Source organism: Empidonax traillii, unplaced genomic scaffold (assembly GCF_003031625.1).
Source record: "Empidonax traillii isolate 1590-97213 ecotype Southwest subspecies unplaced genomic scaffold, ASM303162v1 scaffold34:size3740991, whole genome shotgun sequence".
NCBI lineage: Eukaryota > Metazoa > Chordata > Aves > Passeriformes > Tyrannidae > Empidonax > Empidonax traillii.
Window position 1 is genome coordinate 2,386,280 of NW_020955227.1, and position 19,725 is coordinate 2,406,004.

A 19,725-nucleotide genomic window follows, 5' to 3' on the forward strand; every position below is an offset into this window, starting at 1 on the left:
CCCTCACAATGCCGCCCCCCTCCCCTCCTCGCCCCGCCCTTCGCCCGCCCTCTCCGTCCTCTGATTGGTGCATCGCCGCCGTCAGTTAGGGCGGGCGCGGCGCCGATTGGCCGAGGCGGCGCGGGGGCGGGGCGGGCGCTGTCAGCCGGGGCGCGGCGCGGCGGGAGCCGCCGGAGGGGCGCTGGGAGCGGGCGCGGCGGGGCATGGCCGGCTGAGGCGGCGGGAGGAGCCGCCGCCGCTCCCGGCGCCGCCGCCGCTGCTCCCCCGGCTCCCCCCGTCGCGTCAAATGAATGAGTGGATGGCGGAGCCCCGCGCCGCACCATGAGGCGCCGGCCGAGCACCGCGCTCGCCCTGCTGTGCCTCTCCGCCCTCCTGGCCGCCGCCGCCGCCTCCGCGCTGCCGCCTTCCAGCACCGCGCCGCCCTCGGAGCCCGGCAGCGGCAGCGGCGGCCCCGCTGAGGGCAGCCCGGGTACGGTGCCGCCCGCACGGCCCCGAGGCACCGCCGCCGCGCCCGCCCGGGGCAGCCCCGCACCGCCGCCGCCCGCGGAGGAGGTGCGGGAGGAGGAGGAGGAGGAGGAGGAGGAGGCGGTGGCGGAGGAGGAAGAAGAGGAGAAGGAGGAGGAGGAGGAGGTGGAGGAGGCGGCGGCAGGCAGCGGCCCCGCAGGTGAGCGGCCCACGCGTGTCCGGGACGGGGCTGTGCCCCATCCTCCGCCGGGAGGACAAAGGGGACGGGGCGGCGGCTGCCCGGGCCCCTCCGGCTTCAGGGACCCCTGGAGCATCTCAACCCCGTGTGCCCAGCACCGACCTTCCCCACCTTGGGGCTGGGTGCGGGCGTACCGACCCCGGGCTGGGGTCTGGCAGGGCGGGTGTGTCGTGCCCCTGCCATGCTGGGGGTGTTACAGGTGTCACTGGTGGTTTTGGGGAGCAGGGGCTGGTCCAGGCTGCCCGAAGCATCCTTCCCGGCAGCGCTCCCCGGTGTGCACCGCGCTCCCCGGGGAGGAGGTGAAGACGCGTCCTTGCCATCACCGTTGTATCGGGGTAGTGTCCAGCAGGGTGGATGCTGGCCTTGAGCATCCCCGGGGGGACTTTGAGGTCAGGTAGCTCTGTGAGCATCGAGGCTTCCCGGTGTCCCACCTCCACGTGCCGGCTGCTGGGAGAGCGAGGTTAGCGATGACTTGGAGTCACTGGAACCCTTGTTCTTACCTATGCCAGAAGGTGTGTTTGCAGCTCAGACCCCACACTCCCGTGGTACCTGATGGGCGTGTGCGGGCAGAAAAGATCCATTTGTTCTTCTGTGCTAGGAGAGATGCATCTCAGTAGGTCTCATCCTGACTCTTGTGTTCAGGGGCTTATACAGAGCTGAGGAAGATGCTGTGGCAATGGGAATAAATGATCAATGAAGAGTGTGAGGAGAGGAGAGGTAAAGGGTGGATGGGAGGTCTGAGCTCTTAGGTCAGGCTCCTGCTGGGTATAGTGCAGTGACAGTGCTGGTCACTCCCAGGGAGATGCTCTTCAAAGCTGAGACTGTGGTTTACCTATAGATTAAGCAGACAAAACTCTGCTGGAGTCCATGGAAGGAGCTTTGTCCACTTACTTTACTGAAGAACTTGGCTTCACTCTGCATTTCCAAAGGTTTATGTTCAGACACATGCAAGTACTATAGTGCTGATCCTTTCCTGTTTTGTATTTATTTTTTCTCTTCACCTGGAAGATGTTTGGTTTAAGTGCATTGAGCATCCTCTGATGTGAAGGGAATGCATTTTGCTCTTCTGGTAGCTTTAGCAGTCTGAACAAGTGGTTTAATCAACTTGTTTTATTTGGCTAGAAGTAAAATCAGCTGAAGATCTGGAGTTGCTTGATTTCAGACTTCAATTCCCTTTTTTCTGTTGAGGTTTCTGTCTTTGCTTTTTCTGGAAGAAACAGAATGGCTTAAGATTAGGAGTTGCTGATAAAGGTGGGATGGATTGAGTGCTCTTAAAGCAGAAGCAGTTTTCTCTGTTGTGCCAGGATCAAACTGAATCAACTGAACAACTCACTGGCTTGTGCAGCGCAGCGTGACCTTCTGGGCGCCAACCAGGGGGATGCATGTACCCACCCCAAGCTTCCTGGAGCACATTTCCCCCCTCTGACCTCCTGTGTTGTGTTTGTTTCCATCGGTATCAGGTGGCATCATCTCTCCCACCCCTGGGCTCCAGTGGGTTTATTAAGAGCATCACTCTCATGTGGGCCAAGTGACAAGTGCAAGCATTGCAAGGCAGGAGGTGACTGGTTTAGCAGTGGCTTTGGGATGCTCTCAGATGCCCCTGTGGGATGCTCAGATAACATCCTTTGTCTTCTGCTGTAGAAGCTGTCAGGGGTGCAAGTTGGGGGGGAATTTTGTGTCTGTGCCTCGTGCTGTCACGGGCACCCTCAGCCCTGTGTTTCAGTTCTCCCTTGGGATACGGGAGCGCTGAGGATGAGCACTCCTCCCCACCATCCCTGGGTGTGCTGAGCTCGGCTTGTGGAGGCCAGCATCACCCTTTGAAGTTTTAAAGTGCTAATTATTAATGGCTACAGCCACTTGATCTAAATATTGCTCTCTGGTGCCTTTATTCTGCAGTGATGGCCAGGGTAGGAACACACAGGCAGATTATGTCTTCTCCAACAGCCCAATTTGTTAGTCCTGAGTGTGACAGGTTGAGATTAGCCCTGGCTGATGAGGGATTGCTGGGGTGCTTGTGGGCTGGGTGGTGTTTAGGGCACCTTTGTGGGGGTGAGGCAGCGGAGGGAGGAGATGATGGTCTCAGCAGCATCCCCCTGTGTGATGTGGGAGCCTCTGGAGGTGCCATGGGTGGGTGGTGCAGGTTGGGGTCTGTGTGGGAGCTGGCCTCTGTGGGTTTTATGGGGCTTTTCTGTGCTGTCGTGACTGGTATGACACTGGAGTCCTGTGCAGAGGTTTGCTCTGAAAGGGCATTAAGCACTGAAGGTACAGCAAAGCCAGTGAACATAATGGGTTTAGCTGAAACCCTCCTTTAGCTTTAATTCAAACATGTTTTCAACATTACTTTTCCGATTCAGTAGGTAATTAATGCATTATATGCTCTGTTGCATGAAACAAATGGGCCTTTTCTCATGCACATCATTAGAAAGGCTTCCCTTAGTGCCCATGGTGTTACCACTGATAAGAAATGGGTGTGAGAGTCCTCACAGTCCCTGTTGTTCAGCACTACCAAGATTTCAAGTCTGACTTCAGTGCATTTCTCGTTCCAATCTAAGAAGCACTTCAGCTTTCACTGCACTGCCTGTTTGCTCCACTCTCCTTCTCTTCTTCCCTTTCCCAGTTTCTTGATGTTTATTTTTCTTTCCAAGCCTGTGATCATGTTAAAATCCCGGATTTTGTTTTTAAGAGAAGTAAATTGCTAATCCCCGTGTTTGTGGAGACAAGCTTAGAAGTATCCCCTGCCTTATCGCCAAAGCCTCCGACACCCGCCGGGGAGACTCTGCCTCTTCCTTTTATCCACAGCAGTCTTGTTTCAAGCAGAAGCTGGAGCTTTGCTGGGGAAGCTGTTTTGGGGATGGCTGCTGCTCGGGTGGGGGTGCTTGTTTTGGAGCAGAGATGCAGCTGCAGTGACCAGCGTGGTCCTGGTTAGACTTTGCCACCCTAAAGAACAAAACTGCTCTATTCCACCCCTTTCTGTAGGGTGGTGTTGAACAATATGGGTCTCCTTGAAGGACAGTTTGTTCTGACTCTTTTTTTTTTCCAGCCCCATGCACGGCAGATGGGTGGGCTGAAAAGCCCAAACCTCCTTTCACGGCCTTGCTGTCCCCGTGCTGTGCTGGGTCAGCACAGGAGTTGCACCCAAATCTTGGGTTTAGGCATCTTTAGACTGTACTAAATGGTTCAGATCCTGAAAGCTTTTGCCTTCTTTCCTCCCTGGGGTTTCTGTTGTGCTCCACCTGCCTTGCAGGGTCACCGGCTCCCAGAAGTGGTGCTGGGTCTGACTCCTCACCTCTGAACCTCATAGGAGGGGCCGATGAGCAATTTCTGCTGCAGCCACAGGGCAGGAAATGCAGATGGCCTGGTGGCTCAGAGCAGTTAAACCAGGGGAAGGTGTCACATTTGCTACGGAAATGTGTGAAAGCTGAGTCAGGGTGTGCAGTGATGTCTGATGGGTCTCCAGCTGCTGGCGCGGGGCCACCTCTTGCTGAGGTGCTGCAGCTCAGATGGAGGAGCTGCAGCCAGAGCCCCCTAAATGGGTGGAGGCTGTGGCTTTGGGTGGGATTAGCTGATGGATTTAGCTTGTAAAGAGGAGCCTGACAAATCCCTGGGGGCGTTGGGGTGACCTAGGTGACTGTCTGGGTGCAGGGGAAGTGTTGGGGCGAGGAGGGGACTGGTGAGTGCTTGCTTCAGCTCTTCATCATCCAGCTGGAGAGCTGGAGGGTTTTACTTTTGTGCAGGTACATGGAGACAGGGCTGTGCACCCCATTCTTGCACGAGGTATAGTGAGGGCAGGTTTGGGGGGGCGTTTCTGCAGAACCGGCAGTATTGTCGTGGGGAAAAGACTTTGGTCCAAGTCATGGAGCCATCAGCAGCCAGACCCTGCCACACTTGGGCTGTCTGTGTTCCTTGAGGGGCTGGGAGCTCTCAAAGCCTGGTAGGACAGAAACAGCCAGCTCGCTGAAGGGCAGTTTCAGGACACTGTGCCAGTGCTGGTCCCTTGTGTAGCTCTGGGTGACTCCTTCTCTCTTCCCATTGAGCCATTACACCCTTTGGTAGAGGTCTTCCCACCCCTGTATGGGTTCATACAGATACCTGCCTGAATGCCCCTGGTCTGCCTCTGACTCCGTGGGGGATGATCTGAAGAAGCCAGGGGTGGGGGTTGGAGCTTTCCTCCTGCTCACTGCTTGGGAAGGCAGCTTAAGCTTTCCTCTTTTGAGGGCTTGGGATTGTGTTCAATGTGTTTACTGAGATAACTTGTATTCAAGGTGTCAGCAGGATTTGAATTTATTTAAAGAAATGGAAATGAAGTTAAGGATGTGAAAGCTGAGGATAAGGAGGATGGTTCTTGTTCCTTGGGATGAGTCCGGGAGCAGCCAGGGCAGAGAGCGGCTTTTTTCAATCAAGTAATAAATTGTGAGGTTTGTAGCTTTGAGCTTAAAATAAAGGGATGTTGCCCACAGCAGAAAATGTCACTCCCTGCCTCCACGCTCCCATCTGAGTCATTCCTGTATCAGATGCATCCAACTGTCCTGACTCAAGATTTTGAGATTCTGGGACTTAGCGATGCTCATGAATATCGGGATATTTTTGGGAGGATCTACAGAGCGTCCAAGGTCTTGTTTGTTATCTTCTCTCTGCTGGGGTTTTTGCTTTTTTAGTTTTAATTTTATTTTAAATGATAGCTGAGATTCAGACATCACATCACTGAGTTGCCACTTGGAAAATGCCATCTGTAAAATGGCACTGGCACTGTGTGGTGATGTTGTTTATCTGGCTGCTCTTGGTAATACCCAAGCACCAGCCTGTGAGGGGAAAAAAGGTGCTGGAGCACGGAATAAAGTGGTTTGTCTGAAGCTGTGTGGTGGGCAGGAGGTGTCCCAGTGCCTTTGCTGGTCCTCTGGGCTCTGTGAGGGTGTCTGGGACAGTCAGGCAGTGCTGAAGTGTGACCAGGGGAACTCTTGCAACACCGACTGGGGTTTGCATGGAGTGCAAAGGTTGTGCCTGTCCAAACAGCTGGGAAATGTGTGGCCGAGTGTGGGATGAGCTTCCTGGGCAGTGGCTGGTTTTACTTTTGGAGCATCCTCCTGGGGCTGCCTGTTCCCAGAGAGGCACCTTTGCCTCAGTCCTGTCGACTGCCTGGCTGTGCCAGAGGGGACAGGAGCACTGTGGTTCTGTGGAGTGGTGGTGCTGGGCTGGCAGCAGAGCTCATCTCATGGGCTACACCAAGGTGTAACCTCAGGGGGTGAATGGCCCCATCCTGGAGGGGACTCTGGTCCTTGTGCTGCTCCAGTGCAGTTTTGGAGGTGGCTGCAGCATCCTGGGATCTGCCCAGCTGTGTAATGGTAGGCATCGAGCCTGTCCCCAAGTCTGTCCTCACCAGTTGCCTGTGGGTGAGCAGCACGAGGACAGGGACATCCAGGACATCCCACACCCCGTGGCTGTGTGCAGGGAAGCACAGAACAAGCTGTCTCTGAGGAGCAGAGGGCCCGGATGTGAGTCTGCTGAAGTCAGGGGAAAGATTTCAGAGGTTTTTGATGAGAGCCCGTGGCCTATAAATACCCAGGGCTGAGGCACTGTGTGCCACTCACATTTGTGGAGCTGACACCAGCTGACTGTCAGGGAGCGCTGCTGCAGATCCGAGGTGCTCGCTGGTGCTTCCAGGATCTTAGTAGTGTGATGCATCTGCCAGAATTAGGAGTAAACTCATGCCAAGGCTGGGTGCTGAAGGCAGGGATTTCTCTTCCAGCCGTCTGGCTGGATGGGGAGGCTCAGTCTGCTTTACCCCTGACAAGCACTTAACACGATTTTTTTTTTTTTGTTTTATTTTTTAAGGAGCTGGATTTCTGTTCAGCACCTTGACTGCACCTGAGGCTTGACAAGCTCGGAGATCTCAGAGGATGGAGCAAGGGCTCAGGCTTGCTTCACAGGTCCTGGAAAGCCACAGGCTTTGTTGCCCTGGCAGGTGCTGAATGTCTGAGCTCAACAGGGCTGCCTTGTTCAGTGAGGCATTGCTCAGTGGGAGTAGAGGCCAGAGGGACAGAGTCTGGCACTTTATAATTGGTTGGGGATATTAATATGTTTTATGAGCTAAGGGCTAGATTGCAATCCAGCCATCTGCCCTGCCTTGGGGGGTCGTGTGTCTCCACCACCCCAGGAGAACAGAACCAGTTGCAATTCAGTCTCATTAAACTGGCTAAAAACCAGATTTCTGGTTCACAGGAAATTATTTGGTTTTTTTTTATTTTATTTGAGTTTTGGGTTCTGAAATTAAATGGTTGTTCTTGCTTTGCTTCTGCTTAAGCTTCCAGTAGGGTTGAGAGTCCTGTGCCTTGAGGCTGTCCTGTAAGATTGATGTGCTTGTTGTGCTTGGGGCTAAATCCATCCCCACTGTGGGGTTGGGGGCTTCTGGGTCCCTGCCAGGGGGAAAATGCTCCCCAAATCCCAGCAGGGCTTGTCTGGAAGGGTCTTTTATTGGATTAGAGCTTGTCAGTCTGGAAGCATTTCTAACAAGATATTCTGGACTTGGAATAATTGAACCTCATTTGTCTGGCAGAACATTTTTCCCCTTATTCACTAGGAAACTTCCCAGTGGTGCTGGTCTTGGCTCCTGGAGGAGCAGTGGAGGCTGTCACCTCATCTGATGGGGTCACTTGTTCCCCCATGGCTCCTTTCCCTGATTCTTCACAGCAAGGGATTCTGGAAAAGTGGTCCAGCTTTTCCTGCATCCCAGCTGGCTGGTGTCCTGGCGCTGAAGGGCTGGGAGCAGCTTGGCTGTCTCCCCTTGTTTTCTCCGGCGATTTAATAAAGGCAGGGAACAGAGAGGGGGATGCTGGATCCACGTGGTTTCCCGGGATTGCGCCTTGCTGCCTGCGAAGAATAGACCCCCCAAACACTCTGCCGGGGCACTTAATCGCCCGGGGACCATTTGAGCTGCCCAGAGCTGCTCTTTTGTTGGAGGCTGAATTCCTCCTCTGGCCGATGCTCATCCCGGATCTTCCCGTGCAAAATTCCTATCGCCCTCCGTCACCCGAAATGCAGCAGGGTCGTGATGCCACGCAGGCTGCCAGCCCTCCTGTTTGGCAGCAGCTCTGCTCCAACCCTTCAGGGCTTTTATTCCCCCCACGCTGGAACAGATTTTTGAGGTCTCTGCTCCTGCTTCACACACACGGGTCCTATTTCAGTGAATGAGGCGCTTCCCCGGAGCCACAGGAACTCATGCAAAGCCTTAGTTCAGTCTTGTGCTGCTTAAAGGAGGATTTTTTTTTTTTTTTTAATTTCTGAACACCTGCTGTATGAATTACAATTTGCCTTGTAAATGTAACCGATTCAGAGTCTGAGCATGAGCGATGGGCGTTCGCTTTGCGCCTGGAAAAAGAAGAAAGCAAAAAAACCTCGAAGGTTTGGTTTGTTTTTTTTTTCTTCCCCTTCTGGCATCTTGGACTTAAAGCAGAGAAGTCCAAGATGCCTTTTTTTTAATTATTATTATTGTTATTTTTATTTACCATTTTTGATTCAGTTGCCCCCTGTCCTTATAAATAAGCCCCCAGACACATGACGAGGCAACCATCCCTGCTATTTATAGCTCGAGCTGCTCCACATGCCTGTTTTAAAAATCAGGCAGCTGAATGGCTCTGCAGCCTTTCAGCAAAAGGCTTAATGACACAGGCATTTTCTATGCATGGATGGGTGGATGTTTAAAGGCCATTGGTGCTGAGCCTTCACCCTGAGCAGGACGGGTGGTTTCTGCAGCAGGGAGGTTTCTACTGGGCAAAAGGGGAGCTCCTTGGCACTGCCCTGACCTGGGCAGGGGCTCTGGGTGGGCTGCATCCCATGGCTCACCCCTGCTCCAGCCACTGGAGATGCTATCAGCAGTACTGGTCCTCCCACCTTTCCCCCACACCTTGGCTCTTGATGGGGCTACCACTAGACAAGGTATATTGATATTCCCCAAGTTCATTTTTTAAAAATAATTTTTTGAAGCTGCATTAACCCTTAATTCCTTCTTTTTTTTTTTTTTTTTCTTTCCTTTGTGGCATCACCTCCCTATGACGAGGAGGCTGCTGGTAACCTTTACCCGTTTAACTGGTCATGCCACTTCTCAGATGAATCTGCTTTATTCCTGGCAAATTATACAGCCACAGTTTTCAGGCAGCTTTACTCTATTTTGACTGACTGGCTGACTATATTAACTGATAGTGCTGCTTGGGCTGCTTTGATCCTGTATTATTTATGGAAATGATGGCACATAACTCTGCGTAGCTGATTAATGCTGCATGTATTTTTAATATGCTAGTTCTCCTGTTTGATCTGTGCTAAATGATTATTCTCTGATGTGTTCCTGGGTTCATTTTGGCTCTTTATGAAAAAGAGATTGAAACGGACTGTTTGTTTTGTTGCCTTTTTTTTTTTTTTTTTCCCTCCCAGTGGTCTCATCATGTGCTGGTTTTGAAGCCTTCACAGGTCGTTTTCCCCAGCACGGCTCTGCTGCAGCCACGTGGAGCACTTACACTTCATTGCTATTAATTTGAGCGTTTCATTGGTGGCATTAGTCTAAATTCATTGCCGTGTGTGCAGTTGTGTGAAGTTTCAAGGGAGATACAAGGTGGAACAACAACCTTTTAGGTGATGCTCCATCTTCCCTTGTGCGCAATTGCTGAATGCCAGCTTGGCTCTGACTCAGATCCAGCAGCACCTGAATGAGAAAGAAACTGGTCTGAATGGGAAAGGGTGTAATTAATATTTTCTGTGGCCTGTCACAGGATGGCTGGGACTGGGGGAGATTAAGGAGATGATTTTAATTGCCAGGGAGGTGTGTGCTCGACCCACAGCTTCCTCCTCTGTGGTCGTGGCTGGGGAGGGATTGGAGGGCAGAGGTGATGTTTCATCCCAGCAAATACCCACCACATCCCATGTTGCATCCCATGGCATGCACAGCATGTGCAGTGCTGCTGCTGCTGACGTCGAGGAGAGGGAGCCTGATGTCCTTCATCCCTGCTCCCAAATCCTTCCCCATCACTAGACGTGGCCGACGGGGTGGAAACCGGGAGGTTGTTCCAGAAGAGCCATCTGTGAGCTGGAGGATCAGCATTTCCCCCCTCCCCTGGGGCAAAATGGAGGGGAGGAAGTTGATTATTTTTTAAGATACATATTTTTTTTCCACCTGCCTTTTATAATACCTGCTCATTTCCATGGTATAGGCAAGGGTTGTCTCCAAACCCCTGCCTGCACATGGTCAGACCTCCCTTCTCCTTGGGCACACCATGTTTCAGCAATAACAGTAAGGTTTGTGAGGATGCTTTCATGAGCAGCACTGTAAAGGTGCAAAGCTAGTTGGAAACATTTAAATGAAAGATTTTTTTTTTCTCCCCTCCTCTGAGCAGACCTTTTTGTCAAAATCAGCAAAATAGATATCTTTCTGCAAAAGATCCTGTTTCCTTTTATGGGCTTTTCCATTGAAAAGGGTTTAAACTTGATGTTCTGTACTTTCCCTCCAGATTTTTCAAAGCTCCTTGGGCCGTGAAAACTTCAATGGTTCCATTTTCCTTCTTCCCTCTATTTCAAAAAAAAAGATATATAGATATATGTATATATTGTAATATATATATATATATTCTGCTTGCTGAAAATCATGCCTTTTATCACCTGGAACAAAGCAAACATCAGAGACTGGTTTTTAGGTTGTTCTTTGAGCATCTTGTTCCCAATGTGCTCACCTGAGCAGTTGCGTGGGGGCAAAATCAGGAGGGATGCACCGTGTTGGGCGCTGAGGGAACAGGCAGGATTTTTGGATGTGGCTCCTGCAAACCAAACTGCCTGCCCAAAACATGCCTCGATGGCAGATGTGTGAGTAATGGGGCAGAGGCACCCAACCTTTGTGGTGCCTTTTGTTTGGAGCGTTGCTGGATGGTGAAAGGACAGGGAACCTTGCGCAATGACTCGGCTGGGCGGGGTGTGGTGTGGTGGGGGCATTCCCATGCCCCCCTTCCCACCCAAACTGCAGCCTGAGGGCTGTGGGCACCTGGGCTGGGATGCAGTGAGGACCCCAGGGTATCCTGAGAATGTGGAGGGTCTGCTCCAGGTTGTTTGTCAGAGCTAAAGGGTTATTGGGACTGAAGTGGAGCACAGCGACCTGTCGGCTCCTGCCTGGGCTGGGTGTTTGCTCACTTGCTGCCAGCACAGGCGATGTCTTGGGAGCCTCTGCCCTTCCCTGCCGAGGCCACTTGTGTTTTTTTTTTTTTTTATTCCTACTGCTCCCAGTACTCGAGGAAGGACTGGGGGGGATTTGCCTTGTTTCTCAGCTCCGCAGTTGACTTGGACGCGAGCGCAGCCGTCCCTGCTCCCAGCGCTCCCCTCCCTTGAGCAGCTGTGTCGTGTTAGGATCTGTCCTGTGGGGTTTTCCCCCGGTGCCCCCCAGTTCTTGGGCAGGATGGGGGTCCCTGTGTGGGTCTGGGTTGCTGGTGGGCTGTGTGGCACGGCCATGGCTTGCCCAGCATCCCCTCAGCCACGGGGCCAGCTGGCAGAGGGAGCAGATGGGGAGGTGGAGCCGGGCTGCTCGGCCGGGTTTGAGGCTGCGATAAAGCGAAGTGACGTCGAAAACTAAATACCTGTTATCAGAGAAAAGCAAACAGAGCCTCCACCTGCCTCCAGCCTTTCTCCCTCCAAGGGCAGGCTGCATGCCCGGCGTGGAGCTCCCTGTAAGAGATGTTCTGTTATTAATGTGCTTGCTTTGGCTGGGCTGTGTTGTTGAGAAATCCAAGTTTGACTCCAGATAATTAATGACAAACGCTTATCTGGTCTTAACTGTTTTATTCTGAGCATTTTTTTCCTCCTGGAAGTTCACAGTGAGCTGTTGACAGCGTGCCCTTTGACGTGGATTAGTGCTGACGCCTCGCAGTTGGATCTTCCCATCCTTTTTGCATCTTGGTTGTTTCTTTTCAAGGGAGGCTTTTGTACATGTCTAATCCATTTAAAATGAAAAATAAACAAGAAATGGACTGGTCTCTGAAGGGACAGTGGGTTACAAGTGTGGCACTGTCTTTCCTGCAGAAGGCGGCGAGCTCTAGGTTGGGATGGACAGAATGACAGTCCTGCTTGTCCCCCCAGCACCCCCAGTTAGGTGTTAGGGAATGTCTGGGGCAGTGGTTATCTACACTTTTTGGTTACAAACCCCTTAAAAGCTTTCCAGGAGGTGTGTAGATGGTGAGTTCAAATTTATGGACTGGGGAGTTGATGCCTTCCTCTCTCTGCTCCTCCACCCATCACTTTGTGATCCCTCTTGGGGGATGCCTTGTACCCATTGTCGTGTATATGTGGGGTAGGTGTTCCTTGCCTTAGAGCTGATGCTCTCCCACCTGTATATATGCCGTACCAGGTGATGTATTTTACAGTGGGTGCACTCTTGGCCACATCAAAGCAGAGCCTCAGGATTGTGTCAGGTACCTGCAGCTCCCTGGGTTCAATGGGTGTCGCTTTGCAGATGGGACTCAGATCATCTTCTCGCAGGGCTTCTCACTGGCAGCAGAGCTGGTGGAAGAGGAGGCACCACTCCTCCTCCTGCAATGCCAAAACAGTCATTATGAAGCCCTCAAAAACGGGGAAATGGTCAGGATAGAAATGTCAACAAACCTCTTCTAGCTGACCCACAGGCTGCAGAGGAAGCTCTGTGGTTTTGAGCATCTCTTTGGCTTGGTTTTACCAACCCAAGACTGAGTGTGCTGCTTTTGCCAAGGGTAATTCCCCCTTGGTGATGGTGGGGGATTCAGCTCCGACCCTGGAAATCTCCAGTTTGGTTTTAGCATCTTGGCTCAGACTTGGTCTCAGCTTAGAGCTATGGGTGAGAGGGGGAAGCACTGCACAGGGTGCCTGAAACCCTTGTGCCTGGCTACCTCCATCCTTTTTGTCACACTTTTTTAAGAGTTTTCCCTATGTAAAGAGGATTTGGGTGTTCTGTGGGACAGGGATGTTGCCTGTTGTACTCTGCTGGATGACCTGGTATTTATTGTGGAGGTTTCAGAGAATTGGCTTAGGCTTTGAGTCACTGTTTGTTTGTGGTTGCTGAAGTTGTGCTGTTTAATGGAAACATTTCCCTCTGGAAGGTGAGCTATTGCTAGAAATAAATATAGGTAATACCTTGTGGCTGAGGCAGGAGCTGGGGCTGGATGGAGCTACAGGGTCTGTCTGTGCTGGCAGCAGTGTGGTGACTAAGGAGAGAGGAATGAAAAGCTGATGTGCAGCCCTGATTGGAGTCACTCACCTGCTGCAGGGCTCAGGGGCTCAAAGCAGAGCTGAGGGGGAACCAGGGGCTGGCAGCTGCCCTGGAACCCCTGTGGGTGAGCTCTGCTCTGCTGTGTGTTCAGGGGGGGAATTTATGCTCCCTAAATTCATGCCGTGGCTGCAGTTGCTGGAGGAAGATTAGTAGTACAACTCAGGTGCACTGTGCTGGCTGCTCCCCCTCAGCAGATGATACTGGATCTGCTGCAGTTCCCTGTTTCCAGTGATAAGTGGCAGCTTTCTCTGTCCAGGTGTCTTTTTCCATGACGTGTCCTGGCCCATATCAGTTCCTTCTTTGAAAGCTTGACTTCTCCTCCATGGATTTGCCAGAAAACTTTGTCTTGCTGCAGCATTTGCAACCCAGTTTGGCAGGTGCCGGGTGAAGGTGTGAAACAAGTTCTCAGAGGGGGGATTTAAATCACCTCATGTGAGCTGGAGGTGGCTGCATCGCTGTCCTGCGCAAAGCATAGCAGGGCAAGCACAGGGCTGTGTTGTAAAATAAGGGAATAAAACTTATGGAGCAGGAAACCTCTCTTGCCAGCTCGGATGACATTCTCCTTGCTCTGTCCCAGCAGTTCTCCCTGCTTACAGCACGTTGCAAGTTACAACCCCTTGTCTGGCAGGAGTTGTGGTAACTCCAAACTAGCCCGTGGCGCTATGTCATCATAACCTTGAAACAGGACCCAAATGGCAAAACCTGCCCGAAACCAGTTGTGATTACTCATGCCCCGTGCTATCCCTCTCCCCCGCTGGGCTTTCTGCTATGGTAATTCCACTTATTAAGCGAGGAGACAAAACACCTTTATTAAACTTGGAACCAAGCTCGGGAGCAGCGAGAGAGCCGGGACTTGCTGGCTGCAGGATCTCAAAGGGTTTTCTGCTCTTCAAGTCCCTCTCCCTTCCCCTGCTCAGCCTTTAAAGTGAGTGAGAAAGGAAGAAAGATATTTTGCTGTTTGTGATGAATAAAAGTCTGCATTTAAATATGTTTATTTAGAGTAGGGAGAAAAAAAAAAAAAAGGAGCGTGTATTGGGAATGAATCCTGTGATGGTGGGGCCTTCCAACTCAGAGTACTCTGTGAAACCTCCAAGCTTGAAAATACAGTGAGCTGAGATGTACTGGGGTCATAGCTCAGGCTCTGGAAAGCTTCTTTTTATTAACACTTTCAGTAAGTGTTTATTAACACCGTGGATAAAAGGGGCTTTGTTAATGGAACTGTCCCTTTGCTCCTCGGCTGGAGGAGCTGAAGCTTGAAAAGAACTGCCCTGGGCACCTGCTGGAGTTATTGATAAAAGTTTTCATTCCAGATTTTTCTCCACAGGATTAAACAAAAAATAGCCTGAAACCCTCCGAAATAAGTGTGCCCTCTCGTCCTTATTACAAAAAAAAAAAGAAGGGCACAAAAAGCTTAAAAAATGCCTCTTGCTCCCTGTGTGCCAAGCATGGTAGGCCCCTTCCCTGTGTGCAGAGCAAAAATGTGACCCTCCTTTGGTCCATCCTCCACTTCTTGTGGATGCCCAGAGTGTCCTTTTGAATGCACCTCTTGTCTTGGGGAATTATTAGAACAATCTAAAAATCCTTCCCGCACTCTCAGAGAGAAACCTGGGCCTGATGCTTGTGCTGCCCCAAAAGGTGAATACCTTCTGCAGAGGTTGTGTGTACCCCAAAGCCATCTGGGGGGCCGTGGCAGCCATCTGAGGAGCATCTGCTTTCTTCCAGGAGATGCAGAGCATTCCTCTGCCTGTGGCTGGGGGAGGATGTGCTTCCCAACATTTTTATATTGAATTATGGATCGATTGCACACCTGCGCCGTCGCTGTTGGCATCTCCAGCTTTTGTTCTGCCTTCCCTCCCAGTGTAAGAGAGGCTGCTGTAAAGGAGAGGGAAGGGAGGGATGACTTTCTACCACAGCCATTCTCTGCTGGACTGAGCTTTGGTAACTCTGCTTGGGGTCAGTGGTGAGGCAAAGCTGCAGCTCCCTCTGTACATCAGTGAAGGATCTGGTTAGGCTGCAGTGTAAAGAAATTGGGTTGTTATGTCTTTGCCCCAATAAAAAAAGCTGCATTTTGCAGTGAGATCAGCCATGTGGGTTTGCCACCTCACTAGGAAACCTCCCAAGAGATCCAGGCCCTGCAGCTCCTACCACGATGTACCTGCACGGAGGGATGGAGGCTGTCCCAGTCCCCACCAGCTCCCCTCCCCTCGGTGCAGGTTTCAGCAGCTGGTGGTGCTGAAGCAGATATTATCACCTAGGCTGTGATTTCTGTGCTAAGCAAAAAAGGGCTTTCCAGCAGCCTGAACTTGGCCATTCCCTTTTCTCACAGGCAGTGTGAGCGCAGCCAGGACCTGGGGCAGCGATGGCTGGGGGTGACAAGCTCTCCTCACCTGCACCCACGGAGCTCTCAGGGGATGCTCGGTGCAAGCACAGCCCAGGGTGGTCTGGAGGAGGAGGTTGGAAGTCACAGCGATTCCTGCTGAAGCTGAAATTGTCCCTGAGAGCATGAGGAGTTAATTGCAGTGATTTGGGAGAAGAGGAGCTGTTGTATCTTCAGGCAAGGTCCAGAGGGGAGAAGGCTCTGGAAGGCTGCGTGCCTTGGAGCAATGTATTTTGGTTTTAAGCAACTTAATTGTGTCAGACAAATGTGCAGCTCCTGTAGCTGGGCAGATTCCCTGCTCTGCAGCCTGGGCAGCAGCCCTGGGAGGGAGCCCTGGGAGTGTGGGGTGGGATGTACCAGCCACAAATACTGTGTTTGTGCAAAAAAGCTCTTGGATAGAGAGTGGGAAGCAAACCCCAGCTTCTTTAGTGGAGCAAAAGAGTCACCTGCATTCTTCACCTGGGCTTTTGGGACTGAAGATTTGCCCTTCTTGTTTGTAACCATCTTAGAAATGGAGGTGTGATGGGAGCAGGTCTCTGGTGATTCCTTCCCTAATTGCTCTATACTTAGGGAATCCAGTGGCTGCACTCTGCATCTTATTGGAGTTGCTTGCAAGGAAGTTTTCATTTGTTAATTCAAGCAAGGAGAAATCACTAGTGTAGTTTAACCAGGTGATGGTCAGAGCTGGTTCTCCCCAAGGTCTCACCCAGAGGACTCTGCAGTGTTTCACTGGGAGCTGTGCTGGGAAGGCTGGGATGTGATAAAGGGCTGTTCATCCAAGCTCATCCTCCAGCTCATCTCCTATCCCCTGTTTTCCTGCTGGTTGTTCATGCAGCACAACTTTATACCCCAAACACAAACAGTTGGAAGGACAATTCTTGCTCAGGATTTTCTCTGTAGCTCCTTAAAGCTCCCATATAAATTAACGTGTTCGTTCATTAGCTGCAACTCCCCAAAGCACCGAGCAAAGTTTGTGAGTTTAATTACTTTTTGCAAGAATCTGAGCACACAGAGCCTTCAACAGATGATTATAGTTCGTATTATTCATGAAGCTCTTTTTAATCCCTCTCTCTGCTAGGGCATGGTGGATAGATACTAAAATTGGAATCTGCTAATAAATTCCCAGCCCCATCCTGTGTGAGGTGTCTTGATCTTTGACCGAAAGTATTTTGCTGACAAAACAGTTTAATTTCCTGAGAGGTGCCACACAAGTACATCTGTCAGGAGGGTGTGAGCTGCCAGGATTGCTGCGCTCTGGTAGGGAGATATTTGCCAAAGTTACTTTTTACCCTGTTTGTCTCTGAACCTCGCGTTGGGTTGGCTGTGTCACGCTCTGGGTGGTAAAAAATACAGAGATTTTCAAATAGAAACATGGAATATTTATATGGTTGCAGACATTCGTGGAAATATTAGTGGGAAAATCTAACCAACTGAAGTCAAATGCCAACAAAACTATTTTTAAATTAATTAAAAGGCTTGGATCCATTTTTTTTTTTCAAACTGTGGAGGTTTTAATCCTCAAGCATTTATTTGGTCTATTTGAAGTTACTGTAGCTTCTTGTATCATAAACATTTTAGGGCCACATTCCTCTTTGTACACATTCTGCTTCATAAGAGACTCGGAGGGTTTGTCTCCGTATGGGAATTTATTGTTCTATAGGAATGAATAATTCCTGGGCTGCAGCTGTGCAATCCCTCCTGCACAGCTTTTTGCCTTATAACCTGGATCTTAATGACTCCAGGACCACTCCTGCTCCTCCTGGCATCGCCTTGTCCCATCCACGGGAGCTCCTCAGGTGTTGTGCCCCAGCTGTGCTGTGACATGGGGATCTCCCGGTGCAGGAGGAATACAAAGTTAATGAGAATACATTTTTACTTTTTTTTTTTTCCTAGTGTTTGCAGGGCTTTATCCTTTAGTCTCCCAAGACAGCTTTACACCTGTGAGTCTGACTTTTAAAGCGCTGTTTACTGGGGAATGAGCAGGTTCAAAGCTCCTTGCACGGGTTACTGACTCGTTTAGCATCAAAAAGGAAGAAAAAACAACAGAATTCCTCCATGTGGAGAAGCTTTCAGGAACTCTTCAGTAACCAGATTCCTCTATGTTCATTGCAGGTGCAGGGAAGTAATAAGAATAATCCCAGGGAGTAAAGCAGCCTGTGCATTTGGGGAGGGTCTGAGGGTGGGTTTGCTGAGGAGCTGCGGTGGGGAGCGATGCCTCATCACTGGCAGAAGTGTGACACTGTTGGGGCTGAGCTGGAGTTTGGCTGAAGCCCCAGCCCTGCCTGCTTCCTGCTGATGGAAAGTGCTTGTGGTGACCCCGAGAGCTGGGACCTTGGCTTTGTACTTCTTTCCAAGTGATAAGAGAGAGATTTAATCTGATTTGATTTTCCTCAACAAGTATGTTTAATCTTTTAATGACATTACAAGTGATGTATGAGCACTGAGAAATTCTTGTATTTTTCCCCTTGTTGACCCATAAAAGCCTTTTATTGGAGCAGCACAAGTGGGTTGTGCAAAGCTCTTAACAGTATTAATGTGAACGCTGTTCTCTTCACCACCAGCACACTGGACTCTGCAGTGCCCAGAGCTTGGTGGAGTCTCTAAGTGCCCTGAATCTGTTGGACTCAGTAATAAATGCATGCTAAATAACAGAAGACACTCCTATATGTATATAAAACTTTTTGGGGGGTAGGCAGAGATACTCCTCTTGCCACTCTGGCTTTGCACTGTAGCCTCAAGTGAGAGCAAATTACAGGTCTGAGCACTTTAATGCACCTTCGTGACGCAAGAGTTGACTATTATTTTGTGCTGAGTGCTGTCTAGATGGGAATGAGTCCTGGGACTTGGCAGAACACTTCTCTTTAGGAAGTCACAGTGCATCAGCTCATCTCTGATCCTGTTCTTGCAGGAGCTCTTAGCCCGTGGCAGATGTTCCTCAGCTCCCTGTGGGAGAGCTCAGCCAGGCTGTGCCCTCCCAGATCTCCTGCAGTCTGTGGGGGAAGGTTGGAGGCCAAAGCATCCCTGCACTGAGATAACAGCAGCTCCTGCACTCACAGCATCTGTGGGGTTGCATCCAAGTGAGGAGTGGTGGAGTTGAACACAAATACCAGTCCAGGCCTAGACTGGACCACACTGAGATGGTGCACTGGAGATGTGGAAGGGACGGGCTGGAGCTCAGTAAATTGTTTTACAAGGGCGGTGTAAAGTAGAACCTTCTCTTTTAACAATCAGCTCATGGATACCTTCATTATCCCATGCTGGGACAGTACTGTCCTGACCTTCATCCATCCCACTGCCCTTTTCATCCCATCAGTGGATTGTACTGATGGGATGAAGTGTCTTCTCATGGGTAAGAGAAAGAGCCTGTTGAAAGGCAAGGGGGGAAGAAAGAGCAGTGGTGCAGCACAGCTGTGCCTTTGGCTGTAATAAGAGAAAATTCCCAGTGGAAAAAGCCATGCCTAACTCTTTAAGGGGGATTTGTGGGTTTGGGGGGAGAACTGGAGCCCCAACCATTCCCAAGCAGTGGAAATGAAGAGAAAATCAGAACTGCCAGCCTGGCTCGGGGCAAAGCTTCACCCATCCGAGACTGGCCATAAGAAAATGCCAAGAAGGCAGGGCATAGTCCTGACTTTTTGCAACCAGCATTTCAGGGACTTTCCCATCTGGATGCTTCTTCCAGATCCCTGTGTTTAACAGCTACCAGCAGACCTGTCCTCCGTGAGCTGTTCCAGTCCTCCTTTGAAGCCGTAGGTATTTCTGGCAGCCAGAACATCCCCTGACAATGAGTTCCACAATTTAATTACAAGTGGAAAGGAAATGACCTTGGATAGATTTTTAAACCTGCTGCCTGATCCCTTTATTCCTGTGCTGTCAGGAATATGGTGCCTGGAGAGGGATTGAGAAGGGGAAATGAGAGAGAAGGGAGGGCTTGAATTTGGGAATGAAGTATGGGGTTGAGGGAGAGGGGGGAAACTGCTAAATTAACACCAAAACAGTAATGAGATGCTGTTGTGTGCTGTGGATACAGGGGCTTCATCCTCTCTGTGGAAGTGAATGGGATGTTCAGTTGGAGCTGGGTTTGGGAGCTCAGAGTAGTGTGAAGGGAAATTGGTATAAACCCTGGGTAACTACAAACATTCTGTAATCAAGAAGCAGTTGTCTCCAGCCTAGGGCTGGGCTTTGCACTGCTCACCTTAGTCTGCAGGTGAGGGAGGGGGCCAATGGGAACTTCTGGCTTTGCCCCTACCAACAAATGGTGGTGGAGTCCCCATCCCTGGAGGTGTTCAAGGAACACCTGCATGTGGAACTCTGGTCCGGTTGACAAGGTTTTGATCGGTCGAAGGTGGGACTCTCTGATCTCGGAGGTCTTATCCAACCTTAATG

At 50.8% G+C, this 19,725-nt stretch overlaps 1 protein-coding gene across 1 annotated transcript in view; it reads left to right on the top strand.

Moving 5' to 3' along the window:
- Nucleotides 1-321: 321 nt before the first annotated feature.
- Nucleotides 322-19,725, top strand: part of MEGF9 (multiple EGF like domains 9) — a 50,441-nt gene continuing 31,037 nt past the window's right edge. Inside the window, exon 1 of the mRNA XM_027877880.1 lies at nucleotides 322-664. Within this exon, the coding sequence (XP_027733681.1) occupies nucleotides 322-664 (343 nt within the window). The remainder of the gene's footprint in view (nucleotides 665-19,725) is intronic.